This window comes from Hippopotamus amphibius, chromosome 3, assembly GCF_030028045.1.
Source record: "Hippopotamus amphibius kiboko isolate mHipAmp2 chromosome 3, mHipAmp2.hap2, whole genome shotgun sequence".
NCBI classification, from domain to species: Eukaryota; Metazoa; Chordata; class Mammalia; order Artiodactyla; family Hippopotamidae; genus Hippopotamus; species Hippopotamus amphibius.
The window spans coordinates 62,907,203-62,924,522 of NC_080188.1; the positions used below are offsets into that span (position 1 = coordinate 62,907,203).

At 34.8% G+C, this 17,320-nt stretch overlaps 2 protein-coding genes across 3 annotated transcripts in view; both read left to right on the forward strand.

The window, feature by feature from the left end:
• The window catches only part of GRID2 (glutamate ionotropic receptor delta type subunit 2), a 1,416,273-nt gene that overhangs the window by 1,095,220 nt on the left and 303,733 nt on the right, over positions 1-17,320 (forward strand). For both annotated transcript variants that reach the window (XM_057728577.1, XM_057728578.1), the window contains one exon: positions 9,036-9,348. In XM_057728577.1, the coding sequence (XP_057584560.1) occupies positions 9,036-9,348 (313 nt within the window). The remainder of the gene's footprint in view (positions 1-9,035; positions 9,349-17,320) is intronic.
• Positions 12,491-14,269, forward strand: LOC130849585 (phosphoglycerate kinase 1-like). The gene has a single exon (XM_057728579.1). The coding sequence runs from the start codon at positions 12,559-12,561 to the stop codon at positions 13,810-13,812; it is 1,254 nt and encodes a 417-aa protein (XP_057584562.1). The 5' UTR covers positions 12,491-12,558; the 3' UTR covers positions 13,813-14,269.

The window sequence follows — 17,320 nt, forward strand, 5'->3', positions numbered from 1 at the left end:
AAACATGCAACAAATTTTAACAGAAGATAAGGAAGATAAAAATAAAAGGAGAAAGTATTAAGGTAAATAATTTTCAAGTAGGTTAAATTAATGAATTAAATATTGGTTCTTAGAAAATATCAACAAGTGACAAATCATTAACTAATCCAATCAAATAAAAAGTAAAGAACTTAGACCAATTTGTACAAAAGTTATCAAGGAATTATCCCTCAAAAGAGGACCAGGCCTAGAATGTTTCACGGGTGAACTCAACCAGTCCTTTAGAGAACAGATATTTCCAATCCTATTCCAGATTTAAGGAGACTAAGAGACACAACAACTAAATGCAAGACATGATCATGGACTAAATTGTAGGATGGGACAGTATTGGGACCAATGACAAAGTTGTAATATGGACTGCAGATTAAAGTATAGTATCAATGTTAAATTTCCTGAATTTGATAACAGTACTGTGGTTCTGTCTACAGAATATCATTGTTATTTTAAAATAACCTATATAGTTGCACTCCAAAAGAGGGAAAAATTAAACTTGAATAAACAGAGTAGAATAAATTGAAAAGTATAATGTTCTTAGATCCAAAGACTCTGTTAAAATATTTTTTCCAACTAAATTATGTTATCTTTGAGTCCATTCAGAATCCCAAAGTGATTTTATGAATTTATGAGAATGATTTAAAATACATTTTAAGATACATTTACATGGTTTTAGCTAAAAAATTCTGAAGATGAAAAAAAGGGAAAACAAGAAATTCTTGAGCTGTAGATATTGACATAAAGGTAAATCAATTAAAATTGTATGAAATTGGACCAGTAGAAAGGAATAGAAATCCCAGAAATTGTGTGTGTGTGTGTGTGTGTGTGTGTGTGTGTGTATGTGTGTGTATGTGTGTGTGTGTGACTGTATGAATTAAGAATATAGAGTCATTTCAAATCAGGAGAGAAATTATACATTCTTCTAGATCAATACTGAGGTAGTGGGCTAATTGTTTGGAGCGGGGAAGTAATTATGTTCACATCACATTGACTCTGGAGACAACCTGCCTAGATTGGAATCCTGAATCTTAGCTCTATGACCTTAGGCAAGTTACTTTATCTGTGTCTCAATTTTTTAATCTATAAGATAAAAATAATAATGGTATTTATCTCACAGAATGTTTCTGAAGGTTAATTGAATTAAACACCGAAAAGTATTTAGCTCTTAGTAAGCACTATGTAAATGTTAAACAGGAGTGGCTATGGTAGTAGTAGTAACAAAATATCCTTAGTACTTGTCTTAATTGGATTTTTAGATGCCTTATCACATGCTAAGCTATAATCAAATTAATACCATTCTTAATATTATTCAGCCATAAAAAGAATGAAATTCTGCCATTTGTAACAACATGGATGGACGTAGAGAATATTATGCTTAGTGAAGTCAGACAGAGCGAAGCAAATACTGTATTATATCATTTATATGTGGAATCTAAAAAATAAAATGAATGTATATGGCAAAATAGAAGTAACTCAGATATAGAAAATAAACTAGTGGTTAGCAGTGGGAAAAGGGAAGGAGGGAAGGGCAAAATAGGAATGTGAGATTAAGAGATACAGAGTACTATGTATAAAATAGATAAGCAACAAGGATATACTTTATTAGCACAGGCAGTACTACTCATTATTTTGTGTTAACTTTTAATGGAGTGTAATCTGTAAAAATAATCACTGTGCTGTACACCTGAAACTAATATAATGTTGTAAATCAACTATACTTCAATAAAAAATTAATACCATACTTTTGATGACCTCACAAATACTCTGCATAGAAGTGTAAAAGTAAATATATAAAAACATGATGGGAGTTACAATACTGGTCATCTTATTGGGATTTGACTGTTGTCTTTACAATTTTTTGTTCTTTAAAATTCCTCTAGAATTTTTAAGTATGATCTTAATTTCAGAATAAAAGTTACTTTAACAGCAATTTCATTGGTTCTACCTGGGTATTTATTCATTCCCAGTGGTATATTTGAAAACTAATGGATATTGTACTGTGTGTTTATAATTGAAACTGAAATATTAGTCTACAACAGTGACATAACATATCTATGTTTCTTCCAAAGAAATGCATAAAATCTTGACATTGAGAAAATTAATAACATGATTAATTTGACAATTTGATTATTTTTCTTTTCTCCAGTACTTATGTTTTGGTTTCTCCTATGGACAGTAATAACTTACACATTGTATTTACTTAGAAAAGTCTGTTGAAACTTTAAAATCTTTAAATCCTTTAGAACAAAAATATTTCTATTCCCACATTAGCAGAGAATCATCATAATATAAGGCCTCAATAAATAATTTTTAAAATTAAAATTTCAAGGTTGGAAAGGCTTTTATATTACCAATTTCAATCTATTCATTATACAGAAGAGTAATCTAAAATGATAAAGATTTGGCTACTTGCCCAAAGTCATGTCATATATCTTAAATGAAGATGTAAGACTTGAATACATTCTTCCTTTCTTCTTCCCTCTCACCTTTCCTCCCTTTCATCCTCCCTTGCTCCCTCCCTCCCCCACCCTACCTTTCTTCCTCCCTTAGCATTTCTTCAATGCCTACTTTCTTCCAAGAACACCTGCAATTTTACACTAAAACATTATTTCAAGACCAAAGAATATAAAATGATATTTAAGAAAACTATCAAGAAATTTTTTAAATTTATGAATAGTTCATTCTTGTGAAGAGTAGGAGAAGAAAATGTATGGTTTAAGAAGTTGAATAGGCAGAGATAGACCTGGTACTTGTTAAATTGTGCTAAAGGTGTTCAGTAACGATTTTCCTTCCACTTTGCACAAAAAAATCTTTAAGGTGGTAGTGATGGGGGGAAAACAAAGTAATTGAAGCCCATGATAGTCACTTTTAATGTTTTAATTTTCAAGTCCAAATGAATGATATCCCAGGGGAATAAATGCATTTCCTGAGGTGACAAATGAGTTACTATAGATAATATGTACAAAACATGAAAAAGAGGGCTGTTATATAGTTAGAGATTAGCATATTTGAAATTAGAAAATTTATTCTGACAGAGCAATGAATTTGATTTTATTCTCTGATAAAATTATGGAATAGATTATTAATCAGATGTGTTGTAGATGGTAAAAAAAAAAGTAAGCAGTTCATTTTCTTTTTTGATGGCATTAGCTATTCATAAGATGAATATCTGATTACTCATATATTTTGAGTTCAATAATGCCTTTTATAAACACTTAAAAACTATATAGAGAAACTTGGCTGGATGACAATATAGTAAAGAATACTCTTAGGTGATTAAAAAAACATATCTAGGGTGTTAACTAATGAGCTATTGTCAAAGGGTATAGAACTTTAGAGGCAAATTTCAGTACTTTGAACTTGCCCATGTACTCTTCATCAGTATTTTACTAGTGATGTGGCTCAAGAATTAAAGGCCTGCTTCTCGAACTTCTAAATAATGCAGAGCTAGCAGAAAAACTTGATAGTAAAGATTCAAAATATTTCAGATAAATGTGAAGGTTAAAAGAAACAAAGAATGAAATTGATGAAAGACAAATATAAGATCCAACATTTCACTTCAGAATCAACTGCATAGGATTTCTGAGGACTTCTGGATTGATAGTATTTTATTTTAAAATATTTTGAAAATTTATTTGATCCTAAGTTTAGTAGAAGTCAATGGTAATTCACCTAGTAAAAATGATTCAGGCTCCAATGTCATTTAAAAAACTATATTATTCATATCAGTTAAGGAAACATTGATGAATTAGACTTGTTCACAGGCAAATGACCAATATTTTGAGGGATATGGAAATCATATCTTGAGAAGAGTGATTGTATAAGCAAATTATTTTTAAATAATATTTCCATGTAGGGAATGAGATAGCATTCGTCAAGTATTTTAAAAATAGTCATAGAGCAGATCTATTTAGATTTATAATGTTATGTATCGATAACAAAGCTAACACACTTACTAGGGGATACAGAGAAGCATATATCAATTCATAATAACATGAAGGCTTTGTGTTAATTAGAATATTGCAAATGTAAATTGTTCATCTTGGCGACTGGACTTGTTATAATATTATATAGTATAATATATGTGGAGCATGTAACATGGCACTAGGTATATAATAAACATTAAATAAATGTGTAACTGTTGGTGTTATTAACATAATGTCCTTAACATTATGTTCAAGCATAAATTAGATAATTATTTGCTAGATATGATCATTTATTTGAAATTAAATTTCTAGTAACTGTGTTTCAACTTCTCTGAGTGTGAGCTTCTAAGAGTCAATGATCATATGGCTTATTAGTCATGCCCATTGTATTATCCATCCATCTCCTTCTCATGACTTGAAAGAATATAAATATTTCCTTTCTAGGAAAAAAGCTACAATTGTGTAATTAGACTAGTTTTGAAAAAAAAATTTACATTCCAGTTGTAGTGCTAGTTCTTATCACAATTCAAGTAATCACTTTTACATTAAATATTTGACATATAATATTTTGTAATATATTAAACCTACTATAGTAGACTCCTTAGTTACCTCAGCTAGTGGCAAATAACATAAACATAAAAATATTGATAAGCCAAGAACTTGATTTTAATTATTGAAGTAATTATTCATGAAGATATAAATTTTTATCACTGCTATAAAACAGCAAATTTTTATATTGCCCTTTTATTTTTATTCTGTAAAATTCTCTTTCAGGTATGCTGAGAAATAGAGAGGTAATTTATAAGAATTGGGTAATGAATATCTAGTGAATGTTTGTTTTCTTTCATTCCTATATGAAGCAAGTGTTTTTTGTTCTTGAATCTATGCCAAACAAATGTGCTGGATACAGGAATATGTCAAACTTTTTAAAAAGTAACAATCCCTGCCTTCACAGAGCTTGTGGTCTAGTAGAAAAACTCATTGTTCAAAAATCATACAAATATGCATAAAATTGCAACTTTCATACTGCTAGAGAAGTGAGGGATACAGGCTTCTGACAGTGTAAACAACAAGAATTATTATTCCAGTCAAAAGAGCCCATGGATAGCTTTCCTGAGGAAGTGATAATTGAGCTGATTTATAATATGAATAAGAGTTTACTTGAAGAAGTTTCAGCAGGGTAAATTCAGACAGTATAATCAGCATGTAAAAAGATCATACAACAGAAAGAAGTGCTGGATAGAAAAATGGTCCGGTAGAAGTAAGTTGAGGTAGGTGGAAGATAGAATATCCAAAGATGTGTAGGCTTTGTTAAAGATTTTAATCTTTTCCCTAAAAGCCATGCAAACCTCCATTGAACATCTTTAAATTGTAGCAGGGACAGGATCAGATTTGCTCTACAGAGAGAATACTTTGCAATAGGGAGGTTAGATAGAGGAGAAAAGGTAGATTTCAGGGAGACTTGTAAAGAGCCCTGGAAAGCAATGATAAGAGCTGAAAATAGTAGAGAAGTGAATGAATATTGGGATTCTCAGTAGGTAGAATCAATAGTGGCAGATAGGATAGGGGAATAAGACTGAGAAAGATAATGAGATCACTGAGATTTAAGACTTACATAAAAAGATTTTCATTGAAGCAGAAAATATTGGAAGAAGACTGGTTTGAGGTGAATGCCTCTAGTATGCTCTTGGCCATGCTAAATTTGAGGTGTTTTTGAGAAATTCAATAGAAATATCGATTATGTAATTGCATAAATCAGTCTAGACTCCAGAGCTCTGTATCTAGAAATATAAATTTGTAAATCATGTGTATAGATGGGAGTCAGTAAAGTAATGGATATGAGTGGGATTGCCTAGCAGAGGATCTCAAATAAAAAAGAGGTTGTAGGTCCAAGTCCAGAGGATTGCCAACATGAGCTTGAAAAGGAACTGAGCAAGAGGCTTATATCATGACATGAAATTCAAGGAAAATCGTGTTTATGGTGGAGGGAACAATCATCACTGTCAAATATTTTCAAGAAGCCTAAACAGATGAGCACTAAGTTATATCCATTTGATTCAACAGTGTAAACACTAAGAAGTGCTGTGTCCATTGAGTAGTAGAGTACTCAATAATATGGATACAAAAGAGTCTTTCCAGAGTGACTGCGAAGTGTGGAAATAGAGACAAATCTTTAGAGAAAACTGACTATGAAAAAGTGAGAGAGAAAGGGTAGCAACTGGCAGTCAGAAGTCATAGAGCATAAAAGGAAAGATTTTCTCTTTTTGGTTTTATTTTAATGAGAAAGAGTTAAAGAGCCTTTTCATGGGAAGTCAACAGTTGGTAGGATGAGGAACACTTAAGACATGGGAGTCTAAGCATCTGAAATGGAGGGAATTGGTTGATAAGTTTACTGATGGAGGGTTGGCATTTAACTTTTGTTTGCATTAGACAGCTCCTCTATTGCAAATAAAAGTTAAATAGAATAGGCTGTATGTGGAATATAGGTTGAAGTAGAAATAAGTGTGGATTTTAACTCAGTATCTTCTGGTTCTCTGTAAAATAGCAGTGGAGGTCATCTTCTGAGAGTTAGGGGAAGTGAGAGTATTAAATGTTTTATGATTTATCACTGATTCTGAAGGCTGGGGTGAGGCACTTCCTTAGGAAGGTGTATATAAATCTCAGAGATAGGAAAATGTGTGTGTATGGGTAAGTGCTGTGTGTGTGCAAATGCATTTGTACACTTTGAAAAAGCCCATTATATGATTCTAGTATCCTCTCCACAGGGAGACTGGCAATTTCTTCTTGAGAACAAAATAGCCAGGTGTTGAAAGTAAACCAGAATTTAGGAAGTTCTCCATAGAACTATGACAAGCAATTATTATATTTAATAAATACTTTAGCACATACAAAATAATCAGTTCCCTTTTCCAAAAGAAAACAATAACAAACAACAACACATGTTGCCTAGATATTTTCCTTTATTACATTATAGAAATTCACTTTGTGATATATTAAAGTATCTATTATTAAAATCAGTATAATGGCTATTCCAATTCATAAGCATTAAATGTAGAACATTTAATTATTTATTAGCAAAATATTTATGAACATTTACAAATATTCAATCAACATGTTGTCAACAAATTCCTCCTTAGGTGAAATTTTCTGACTTTAGTTGAGTCATAAAATGCTTTGGGTCCCTAGTGCATCAATTTGTAAATTACTGATCCAAAGTACTTTAATATCCTGAAAAAGGAAATGTACTGAGAGAGTCTAATTAAATCTGGAGGAGTTATTTATTCACCATTAAGGTTGAGAGATAAATGAGTCATCTCACAATAGTCATACTAAAGACAATTATATTCATTTCACAAATGGAGAAACTGAAGCTCAGGAAAAGTAGGACTAGAGAACTAGGGATCCAAGTTAGATTTTCCTTCTGAATAGACCCAATTCCTAGTAACTAAGCTATGCAAAATAAATACATGAGCTTGAAAGCAATAACTCTTTCTCTGAAAGTTCATTTTCACATAGAGTTATTGTTTAGTACTTCTCAGTTAATAATCCTAAACTCATAGTTCTTATGTTAACATAGGCTTGTTGCAGTGTAAATAGTACAATTAAAAGCAAAATTTCAGACTATTTTCAGGTAAAAACTGTCCTAAAACCAGTTATCCTAATTGCCTACAATATGAGTCATTTGGAAAATGAATATTTCTTACAGTATGATAAAGTGATTATGAGCACAGGCTTTGGAGTAAGAAAAACATTGCTTTAGTATCTGGCTTCTAAACTTATTAACTGTGAGAGCTGAATGAGTTACTTAAACTTGAAGTTTCAGTTTCTTCGTCTATGAAATGGAAAGGAAAACATGTAATTCATAACTCGTACAGATTAAATGAGAAAAGTTATTTAAATACTTAGCACTGGGCCTAGCAACAAATATGTATGGATTGGTTGATATACACACACACACACACACACACACACACACACACACACACACACACACTGCTTAACTTTAGCTAGACTATTTTTGCAGCTGTTATGACTTCAGAGACTAGATGTATCTTATTTGGTAACTAGGCATGTTACTTTTCATGTCTTTTTTTTTCTCCAAAGACATTAAAACCAGTTTCTATATTCTTTCATCAAACAATAAAAAAAAGAAAATAATGAAAATGTTCAACAATTTACTGTTGTTTATCTTTGTCTGGAAGAGGTCCCCACAGCTTTAGTCACAGCCACAGATAATTATTTCAAACAAGCTGCATCTTTTAGATATTTAAATATGTTTTCATATCATAGAATTTAAATGTGAAAGCATTTGTTACGTGTTCTCACTGCAATTCTGCTATGTGCCTTTTATAAGTACAATAGCATGTGCTGTGTGTGGCTTTGAGTGCTAACACTGAGAATCTGAGACATACACTGGGCGGAATGGTTATTGCTCCAAGAAGAATTAGCTGTTTCCTTAATCTTTAATTGTTCATTAAAATGTTTGTGAGGTTTAAAAAATAAAATTATGGTAGAAACCCCTGGTGTATGACATTATAACTTAGTGCTATAGTGCTATGAAATCTCTAGTAAATTCTAATATATTTAGAGCCCAATAATGTAAATTTTGATACAGAGAAATCTAAACCAAGGGTGAAATGCCATGATTAATAACCTAATAATTTACATGTTAACATATCTTATATCTTGGGAACATTGTCTCAGAAAGAATTCTTTAGAATAAGTTTTACCTTTGCTACTGTGTTAACGATGGCTTTGATAAAATGACCCAAGGAAAAAAGACAATTTCCTTCGGGCATTGTCTGTGTCTGAAATATTCTTCACTGATTTCACATGCACTGATAACATGAACAAGGTAATTTGTCTAACTCTGATGGGCCAAGATTTGCAGTAGGAAATGCCAAATTCACATATAGCTCGTCTCTAAGAAGTCTCTGCAGTGTTTTTCAATTCATATAAAAAGGCTTAAAATGTTGCCTGAGGCACCTATTTTTTTTCCTCAAGGCAAGCTAAAGTGCCACAAATCAAGTTGTTTTTCACACTGTTAATGTATTCCTTTCTCTTTCAATTTCTCAGAGAGCCGACATAGGAATTTCTGCTTTGACTATCACCCCAGACCGTGAGAATGTGGTGGACTTTACGACACGTTACATGGATTACTCAGTGGGAGTACTACTTCGAAGGGCTGAAAAGACAGTAGATATGTTTGCCTGTCTTGCACCATTTGATCTCTCACTATGGGCTTGCATTGCTGGCACAGTACTTCTGGTGGGTCTACTGGTCTACCTCTTGAATTGGCTTAATCCCCCAAGATTACAAATGGGATCAATGACTTCTACTACTCTCTACAACTCCATGTGGTTTGTGTATGGATCCTTTGTGCAGCAAGGTAAGGAGAAAAAATATATTTCAGTACAAAAATGGAATGTGATGTTTCATATGCCATGAATTCAGTTAAGAAGGTTCTGTATCTTGACATCAATAAGTGTTCTCAAAGTCTTCACAGCAATGCTTAGAAAAGAACATTTCCTACTCTTTCCTAGTGATCTCAAACAGCAGATTTCCAGCAAAAATGGTACAGTATCTTTTGATGTAAGTTCAATTTAATCAACAAAGCCAAAGATGAATGTCAGAGGTAAGTAACGTTCACTAGAAACTCAAGATGAGATTTTCTTTCCCAAGCTCCAATTCTGAGAAATAGCCTTACTGGGATGAAAATACGTTATATCAGAGCAGATATTGCTTAATTATTTATGTGTATAAGAGATGTTGACTTGCTGTTTGTTGAGAGACATTGTTTCATGTATTAAAAATATTCGTTGGCAGTGAAAAGACTTTAAGATTCAGATAAGAAATTTTATGCTTTATCTTTCACTTTAATATATAATCTTTACCAATTATTTAACCTACTATTTCATTGTATTCTAGAGAATGTCTCTGTTGTGTTATTCAACATTCAATGTGCCTACTCTTTAAACTTATCTAGGTAATTACTTGACTCTCACTGAATAGAACAATATTTATTGAATCCCTTATTTGAGATTAATCCCACTATAGAAAATGAAATAATAAAATCCTTAAGGGATTGGTAGTTTCTTGCAAGCGTGTCATAAGTATTGAAGAGGAGAAATAGGTGTCACAATGAAACACATGATGCTTTTGCCTTAATATTTACAACTCTCAATAGCATCTTACTTTTTATGTACACTTGCTATTGGATCTTCCATTAAATTTCATTCTTTATATTCTCATTTGACTAATCATAAGGTTTGTCTAGACTTTTCATCTCTATTTTCTCACTTAAAATCTATTGTGTAAACCTCGGTAAGCATGCTTTTTCCCCCTATCTTTCTGTAGCGGTGTATATTTATCGCAGATATTTTTGGTCCATTCATTAATCACTAATCTAGTCAGTATTTAATCCACACTGTTTATTTAAGTAGAACTTTGCTATGCACTGAGTATACAGTTGTGAGCAAGAGAGTCTTTGCCATCATTGAGCTACCAGTCTTGTGGAACACAAACATGTAAAATCCACATGTGACAGAGATCAGCACAGACTGTTATGAGATCATAGTGGTAGTACTGTATAAACAGAGAGAATTAACTATGCAAAAAGCTTACTGAAGAAGAGGATGGGAGAAAGGACACATAGAGGGTAGGATAGAATTTAAGACCAAGAAGTGAGAGAGAAATTAGAATAGAATTCAGGATGGAGCTGGTAAAAATGAGGCTGAAGATATATTGATTATTATCAGCAGTTTGAATTTGATCTTCAGGGAAACTATCAGCAATTTAAAGGTATTAAACAGGGAAATTCATGTTTACATTTTTACTATAATCCGAGATATTCTGATTATAGTGTAGAAAAATATGAAAAAGAGCAATGTGGAAAGGGAGACAAATGATCAGAGTATTGTAATAACTAACTAAAGAGTTAATATGGCTTATACAAAGGTAAGATGGCATTGGGAATCAAGAGAAGGGTATTGATGAATTGGAATCAATAGAACCTAATAAATTATATAGCAGCATAGGGGTTGGAACTGAAGGAGAAAAGGGAGGTGAAATTTTATCCTAGGTTTCTGGATTGGGAAGTTATGTGTATTGGATGTTGATGTCATTTTCTGGGGAAAAAAATCAAGAAGAGCAGGTATGATGTGGCAGACAATACATTCATTTTGGTGCATTTGGGTTGAGGTATCTGTGAAATATCCAGGGGTATATTTCTAATGTTTTGTTAGTGATTTGATATATTTGTCAGAAGCACAGAAGTGAAGTCTGGACTAAATAAATATTTAGGAGATATTAGCATGTAGGAGATAATTGAAGCCATGGAAGTGAATAAGATCATACAGAGCAGTTGTTCTCAACTGCCGACTCCTGATCGAGGACCACTGGCCCAGAGAGGGCCTAAGACAGAGCCCTAAGGAAAGGAATGGGTAGAGGAGATTTCAGTGGTAACTAATAAGGAGTGACAAGAAAGATGCAAGTACCATGTACACCATCTTGTGGTATACATGCCAAGTAAAGACAATATTTGAATATGGAAGATTTGGTTGACAATATTAAAGATTTCAAAGAATCAAGTAAAATTAATACTTGAAAGGTGTTCATTGGATTTAGCAATAACCTTGTTATTGGTAGAGTTCCAGTGACTACAGCTGCATAATAAATTCCTCTAAAACCTATCAATTTTGTGGGTCACAATTTTAGACAGGACATGATGTGGATGGCTTGTCTCTGCTCAGTGATGTCTGAAGCCTCAGCTAGACAGCTCAAAGTCTGGAGGCTGAACTCGTCTGAAGGCTGAACTCATCTGAAGGCTTGTTCATTTCACTCACATGTCTGGTAGTTAATGCTGGCCCAGAGCTCAGTTTTTCTCTATGGTCTTTCTCCATAGGATAGTTTGGCTTTCTCACACCATGATGTTTGATTTCTCTGCAGAGAGTATTCCCCAAAATAGAGGAAAGAGTCAATGAAGCAGAAGAATTTTGTAGTCCAGGTTGGGGATCACAAACTTGTATGATGGTGTGAGCTTCTCTTGCAGGAAACACTGGATGTGCTACCACATGGCTTTGTTATGAGAATTAAAATGGCTTAAAAATGTGAAGTTCTTAGATACAGTAACATATAAGTATCACGTGACTGTTTACTCAATAAATGAAAAACAAATTAGACTTATCTGGGAATAGTTAGGCACATGAAAAAAGGATAACAAGGCAAATTATTTTAGATTATTAGCAAGATGGTGGTTGAAATAGTAGATTCTAGGATACAAGAGCAATAAAAAATAGAAGGACCAATAATCAGAGTGTAGAAGAGAGTAAGACTGGAAAGTAATGGAGTAGTAGTGGGAGAGAGTAGAGTTCTTGATGAGGCCAAAGAACAACAGTAGAAACATCAGTGTGGGATAGTTCAAAGGTTGTCTTTACAAAATGGGACACCTGAGCCTAAAATTTTTGAAATTGAGCAGTAGAGGACAAGTTACAGGTGTGTAGATGTGGATTAAGAGTTGGTGAAGGATTTTCCACAAGTTCGGAGCACGAGTCGGTCGCAGTCTCTTCCCCCGGCCTCTCGCTACCGCTGAATTGCCAAGATGTCGCTTTCTACCAAGCTGACTCTGGACAAGCTGGACGTGAAGGGGAAGCGGGTCATCATGAGAGTGGACTTCAATGTTCCTATGAAGAACAACCAGATAACAAACAACCAGAGGATCAAGGCTGCCGTTCCAAGCATCAAATTCTGCTTGGACAGTGGAGCCAAGTCAGTTGTTCTTATGAGCCACCTGGGCCGGCCTGGTGGTGTCCCCATGCCTGACAAGTACTCCTTGCAGCCAGTTGCTGTAGAACTCAAATCTCTTCTGGGCAAGGATGTTTTGTTCTTGAAGGACTGCGTGGGCCCAGAAGTGGAGAAAGCTTGTGCTGACCCAGCTGCTGGGTCTGTCATCCTGCTGGAGAACCTTCGCTTTCATGCGGAAGAAGAAGGGAAGGGAAAAGATGCCTCTGGGAACAAGATTAAAGCTGAGCCAGCCAAAGTAGAAGCCTTCCGAGCTTCGCTTTCCAAGCTAGGGGATGTCTATGTCAATGATGCTTTTGGCACTGCTCACCGAGCCCACAGCTCCATGGTGGGAGTAAATCTGCCAAAGAAGGCTGGAGGTTTTTTGGTGAAGAAGGAGCTGAACTATTTTGCCAAGGCCTTGGAGAGCCCAGAGCGATCCTTCCTGGCCATCCTGGGCGGAGCTAAAATTGCAGACAAGATCCAACTGATAAATAATATGCTGGACAAAGTCAATGAGATGATTATTGGTGGTGGAATGGCCTTTACCTTCCTTAAGGTGCTCAACAACATGGAGATTGGCACTTCTCTGTTTGATGAAGAGGGATCCAAGATTGTTAAAGACCTGATGTCCAAAGCTGAGAAGAATGGTGTGAAAATTACCTTACCTGTTGACTTTGTCACTGCTGATAAGTTTGATGAGAATGCCAAGACTGGCCAAGCCACTGTGGCCTCTGGCATACCTGCTGGCTGGATGGGCTTGGACTGTGGTCCTGAGAGCAGCAAGAAGTATGCTGAGGCTGTTGCTCGGGCTAAGCAGATCGTGTGGAATGGACCTGCGGGCGTATTTGAATGGGAAGCTGTTGCCCGAGGAACCAAAGCCCTCATGGATGAGGTGGTGAAAGCCACTTCCAGGGGCTGCATCACCATCATAGGTGGTGGAGACACTGCTACTTGCTGTGCCAAATGGAACACAGAAGATAAAGTCAGCCATGTGAGCACTGGGGGTGGTGCCAGTTTAGAGCTCCTGGAAGGTAAAGTCCTTCCTGGGGTGGATGCTCTCAGCAGTGTTTAGTACTTTCCTGCTTTTTGGTTCCTGTGCATAGCCCTTAAGTCAAGGTAGTGCTTTCTCCATCTCAACTTGGCATTAGCTAATATCTTCCCCCATGTCAAGATTCAGCTAGTGGCCAAGAGATGTAGTGCCAGGAACCCTTAAACAGTTGTACGGCATCTCAGCTCACCTTTACTGCACCCTGGATTTGCCTACATTCTTCAAGATCCCATTTGAATTTCTTAGAGACTAAACCATTGTGCATTCTAGAGTGCATATATTTATATTATGCCTGTTAAAAGAAAGTGAGCTGTTAGCTTAGTTCTCTTTACAAAGTAGCTTATTATTCTGATTAGCTTTGTCACTGTTTAACCATTCAGCATGGAAACCAGGTGAAATTCCAGTTGTTGGTAGGGAGGGAGATGAAGTTGGTGATCTATTAAATAAATAATAAAAATATCCATTGAAACTGGAAAAAAAAAAAAAGAGTTGGTGAAGGACTTCAAAGCTGATGAACTGAAGGTCCAGAGGATTAGATGAACCATCTATAATGATGGTTGGCTTGGATTGGAGAGAAAGAAAACAAGCCATGAGCCAAAATTGTCAATAAATTAAGATAGATAACTAGAATGTTGATAGATATGAGCACTAACTAGAAATAGAAGGTGGTAAAGCTGGATGTAACTAACCTCTATTTTTATCTCACTTCTTCCCATTCCATCTCTTTTTTTGTGTGCATGGTTTCAATAATACCAAAATGCAGATGACTCCCAAATCTATATCATCCATCCTTGACTTCTAGTTTTGTATACTCTCACTAGACTCTCTGGATATATCAGAGATACCAAAAATTCCAATATGCCAATAATTGAATTTATTTTGCACTTTAAACCTTTATAGCCTCGCGTATTCTCTATTCCAGCTGATGTATTAGCAACCACTCGGACATAGAGGTTAGAACCTTTGAAAACAGTTTTGATTTTTTCTTCTTTCTATCTCTTATATCCAACCATGATCAAGTCCTTCTAATTTTACCTCATAATTATTTCTAGGAGTGGAAATCTCTTCTTGCCCAGAGAGATAAGACCTAGATTATTACCTAGGTTAGGCTTATCTCATTTTTCATCTGAACTACAGGAATCTCATAATAGGTATTTCCTTTTCAATTTTGTTTCCTATAAATATATGCTCCACGTACTTGCACATATACCCAAATTATCACTACCATGGAGAGCTAACCACATAATTCCCATTCTTCAAATATTTCCTTGGGTCCCCAATGCCCACAGTTTAAAGTTATTTAGAGCATGAACAATATTCCATTGTCTGGTCCAGTTTCCTACCACTCATGGCTCACATTTAATTGTCCAGTTACTCCAGACTGTTTTTGTCCCTTGAACAGAAGACACGACTGTGTCATGTGTCTCTTCCTTTGCTTCTACTCTTTTCAGTTTTTGAAATGCCTTTATTACCAATTGCTTAATCTCTAATCCCACTCACTGCTTTCATATGGCAAATTCCTATGCATCCTCTAGTTCTTGTTCTGATCTCACTTCTTTCAGAAAGTCTTTGCTGGAATTAGGGACCATCTTCTATGCTCTGTAAGATATATTTATCATAGTACTTATCAAGGATAGTGTAATTGCCTTTTTTTTTGTCTCCATCTGAGTCCTTTGAACACAAGATAGTGTCTTACTTATCTTTTTAGTCTCTTTGCCTAATTCAGTGTCTCGTATATGTTAGGTGTTTAATAAATGCATGCTGATCAACTAAATAAGTGAATAAATGCTAAATACTTAACTAAAACAAGCATAGAGTTAACTGCAATATTGTGTTTATTAGATTACAGTCTGTTTCGCAATGACCTTAAACTCACTTAAACCAAGCAGGAAGTTATCCAGAATGTCTCCACTGGTGTATTTTCTTAAGTAGCTAACGTGAGAAACTTATAAATAAGGTTACGCATGGTTGAAGCCTTATTTTTGAGAATGTTGACAAGCTTATGGATTGGCTTTCTGAATTCTGTCTCCAGGTGGCCCAGTTTCAGCAGGTTTTGGAGAACACCCAAAAGAAAAAGATACATAAAATTATCCATATGGTTACATGCTTTTCTACTTCTGTAAACAAGCTGCAGATATCAAAAGTTATAAATATGTTAAGCACTTTTCTATCTCAACTGCTCCCTTAAATAAGCTGTACAGCCTGTAGGTTGATTATACATTTATACAAATTCATAATGATGAATCATGCTGGATTGCATAGGAGTAACTACTTCATCTTTGAAATGCTGCTATTCTTCCACCTGTAAATAATGAAAAGGTGAATTCATCAAAAAATATCAAGAGTATCTTTACACTTTGATTAAAATAAGTTAGATTCCGTATATATGAGTTAGCATATGGTATTTGTTTTTCTCTTTCTGGCTTACTTCACTCTGTATGACAGACTCTAGGTCTATCTACCTCCTTACATATAGCTCAATTTTATTCCTTTTTATGGCTGAGTAATATTCCATTGTATATGTATATATGTACCACATCTTCTTTATCCATTCATCTGTTGATGGACATTTAGGTTGCTTCCATGTCCTGGCTATCTTAAATAGTGCTGCAGTGAACATTACGGTACATGTTTCTTTTTGGATTATGGTTTTCTCTAGGTATATGCCCAGGAGTGGGATTACTGGATCATATGGTAGTAATACCATATGCTAACTCATATATATGGAATCTAAAAAAAATGGTACTGATGAACCCAGTGACGGGGAAGAATAAGGATGCAGATGCAGAGAATGGACTGGAGGACACAGAGTTGGGGGGCGGGGGGCAAAGGGGAAGCTGGGACCAAGTGAGAGAGTAGCATAGACATATATACACTACCAACTGTAAAATAGATAGCTAGTGGGAAGTTGCTGTATAACAAAGGGAGATCAACTCAATGATGGATGATGCCTTAGAGGGCCAGGACAGGGAGGGTGGGAGGGAGTCGCGGGAGGAAGGGGATAAGAGGATATATGTATAAATACAGCTGATTCACTTTGGTGTACCTCAAAAGCTGGTATAAGAGTGTAAAGCAATTATATTCCAATACAGAGCTTAAAAAAAAGTTAAAGAAAAGGCTCAAAAACCCTTTGAAAAAAAGAGTCAATCAATGACAGTGTCCATGCACAGGCAATGAGGTTTGGAATTAGTGATAATTTCCAATAAAAATATAGTGTTTTAAGGAGAAGTACAGCTGTTATTTCAGAATTATGGTCTTTACTGAGCCACTAGACCAGATTGAGTAGGAATAAAAAGGCATTTCATGTATTATCAGATAGATGTTTGAAAAAAAGAGTTTAGGGACAGCGAAAAGCAGAAAAATGTTAAATATATGTGAGTTGTTTACTAATCCTGAGTTTTTTAAAAAATCTGTAACTTCAAAACATTCCAGAAAAACAGCTCAGGGAATCCAACTGTGCAAAAGCAGTATGGTCCATTATAGAGATAAGCTTAGTACATCTGTTTGGCTAGAACATTAGAGCTTGTGAATT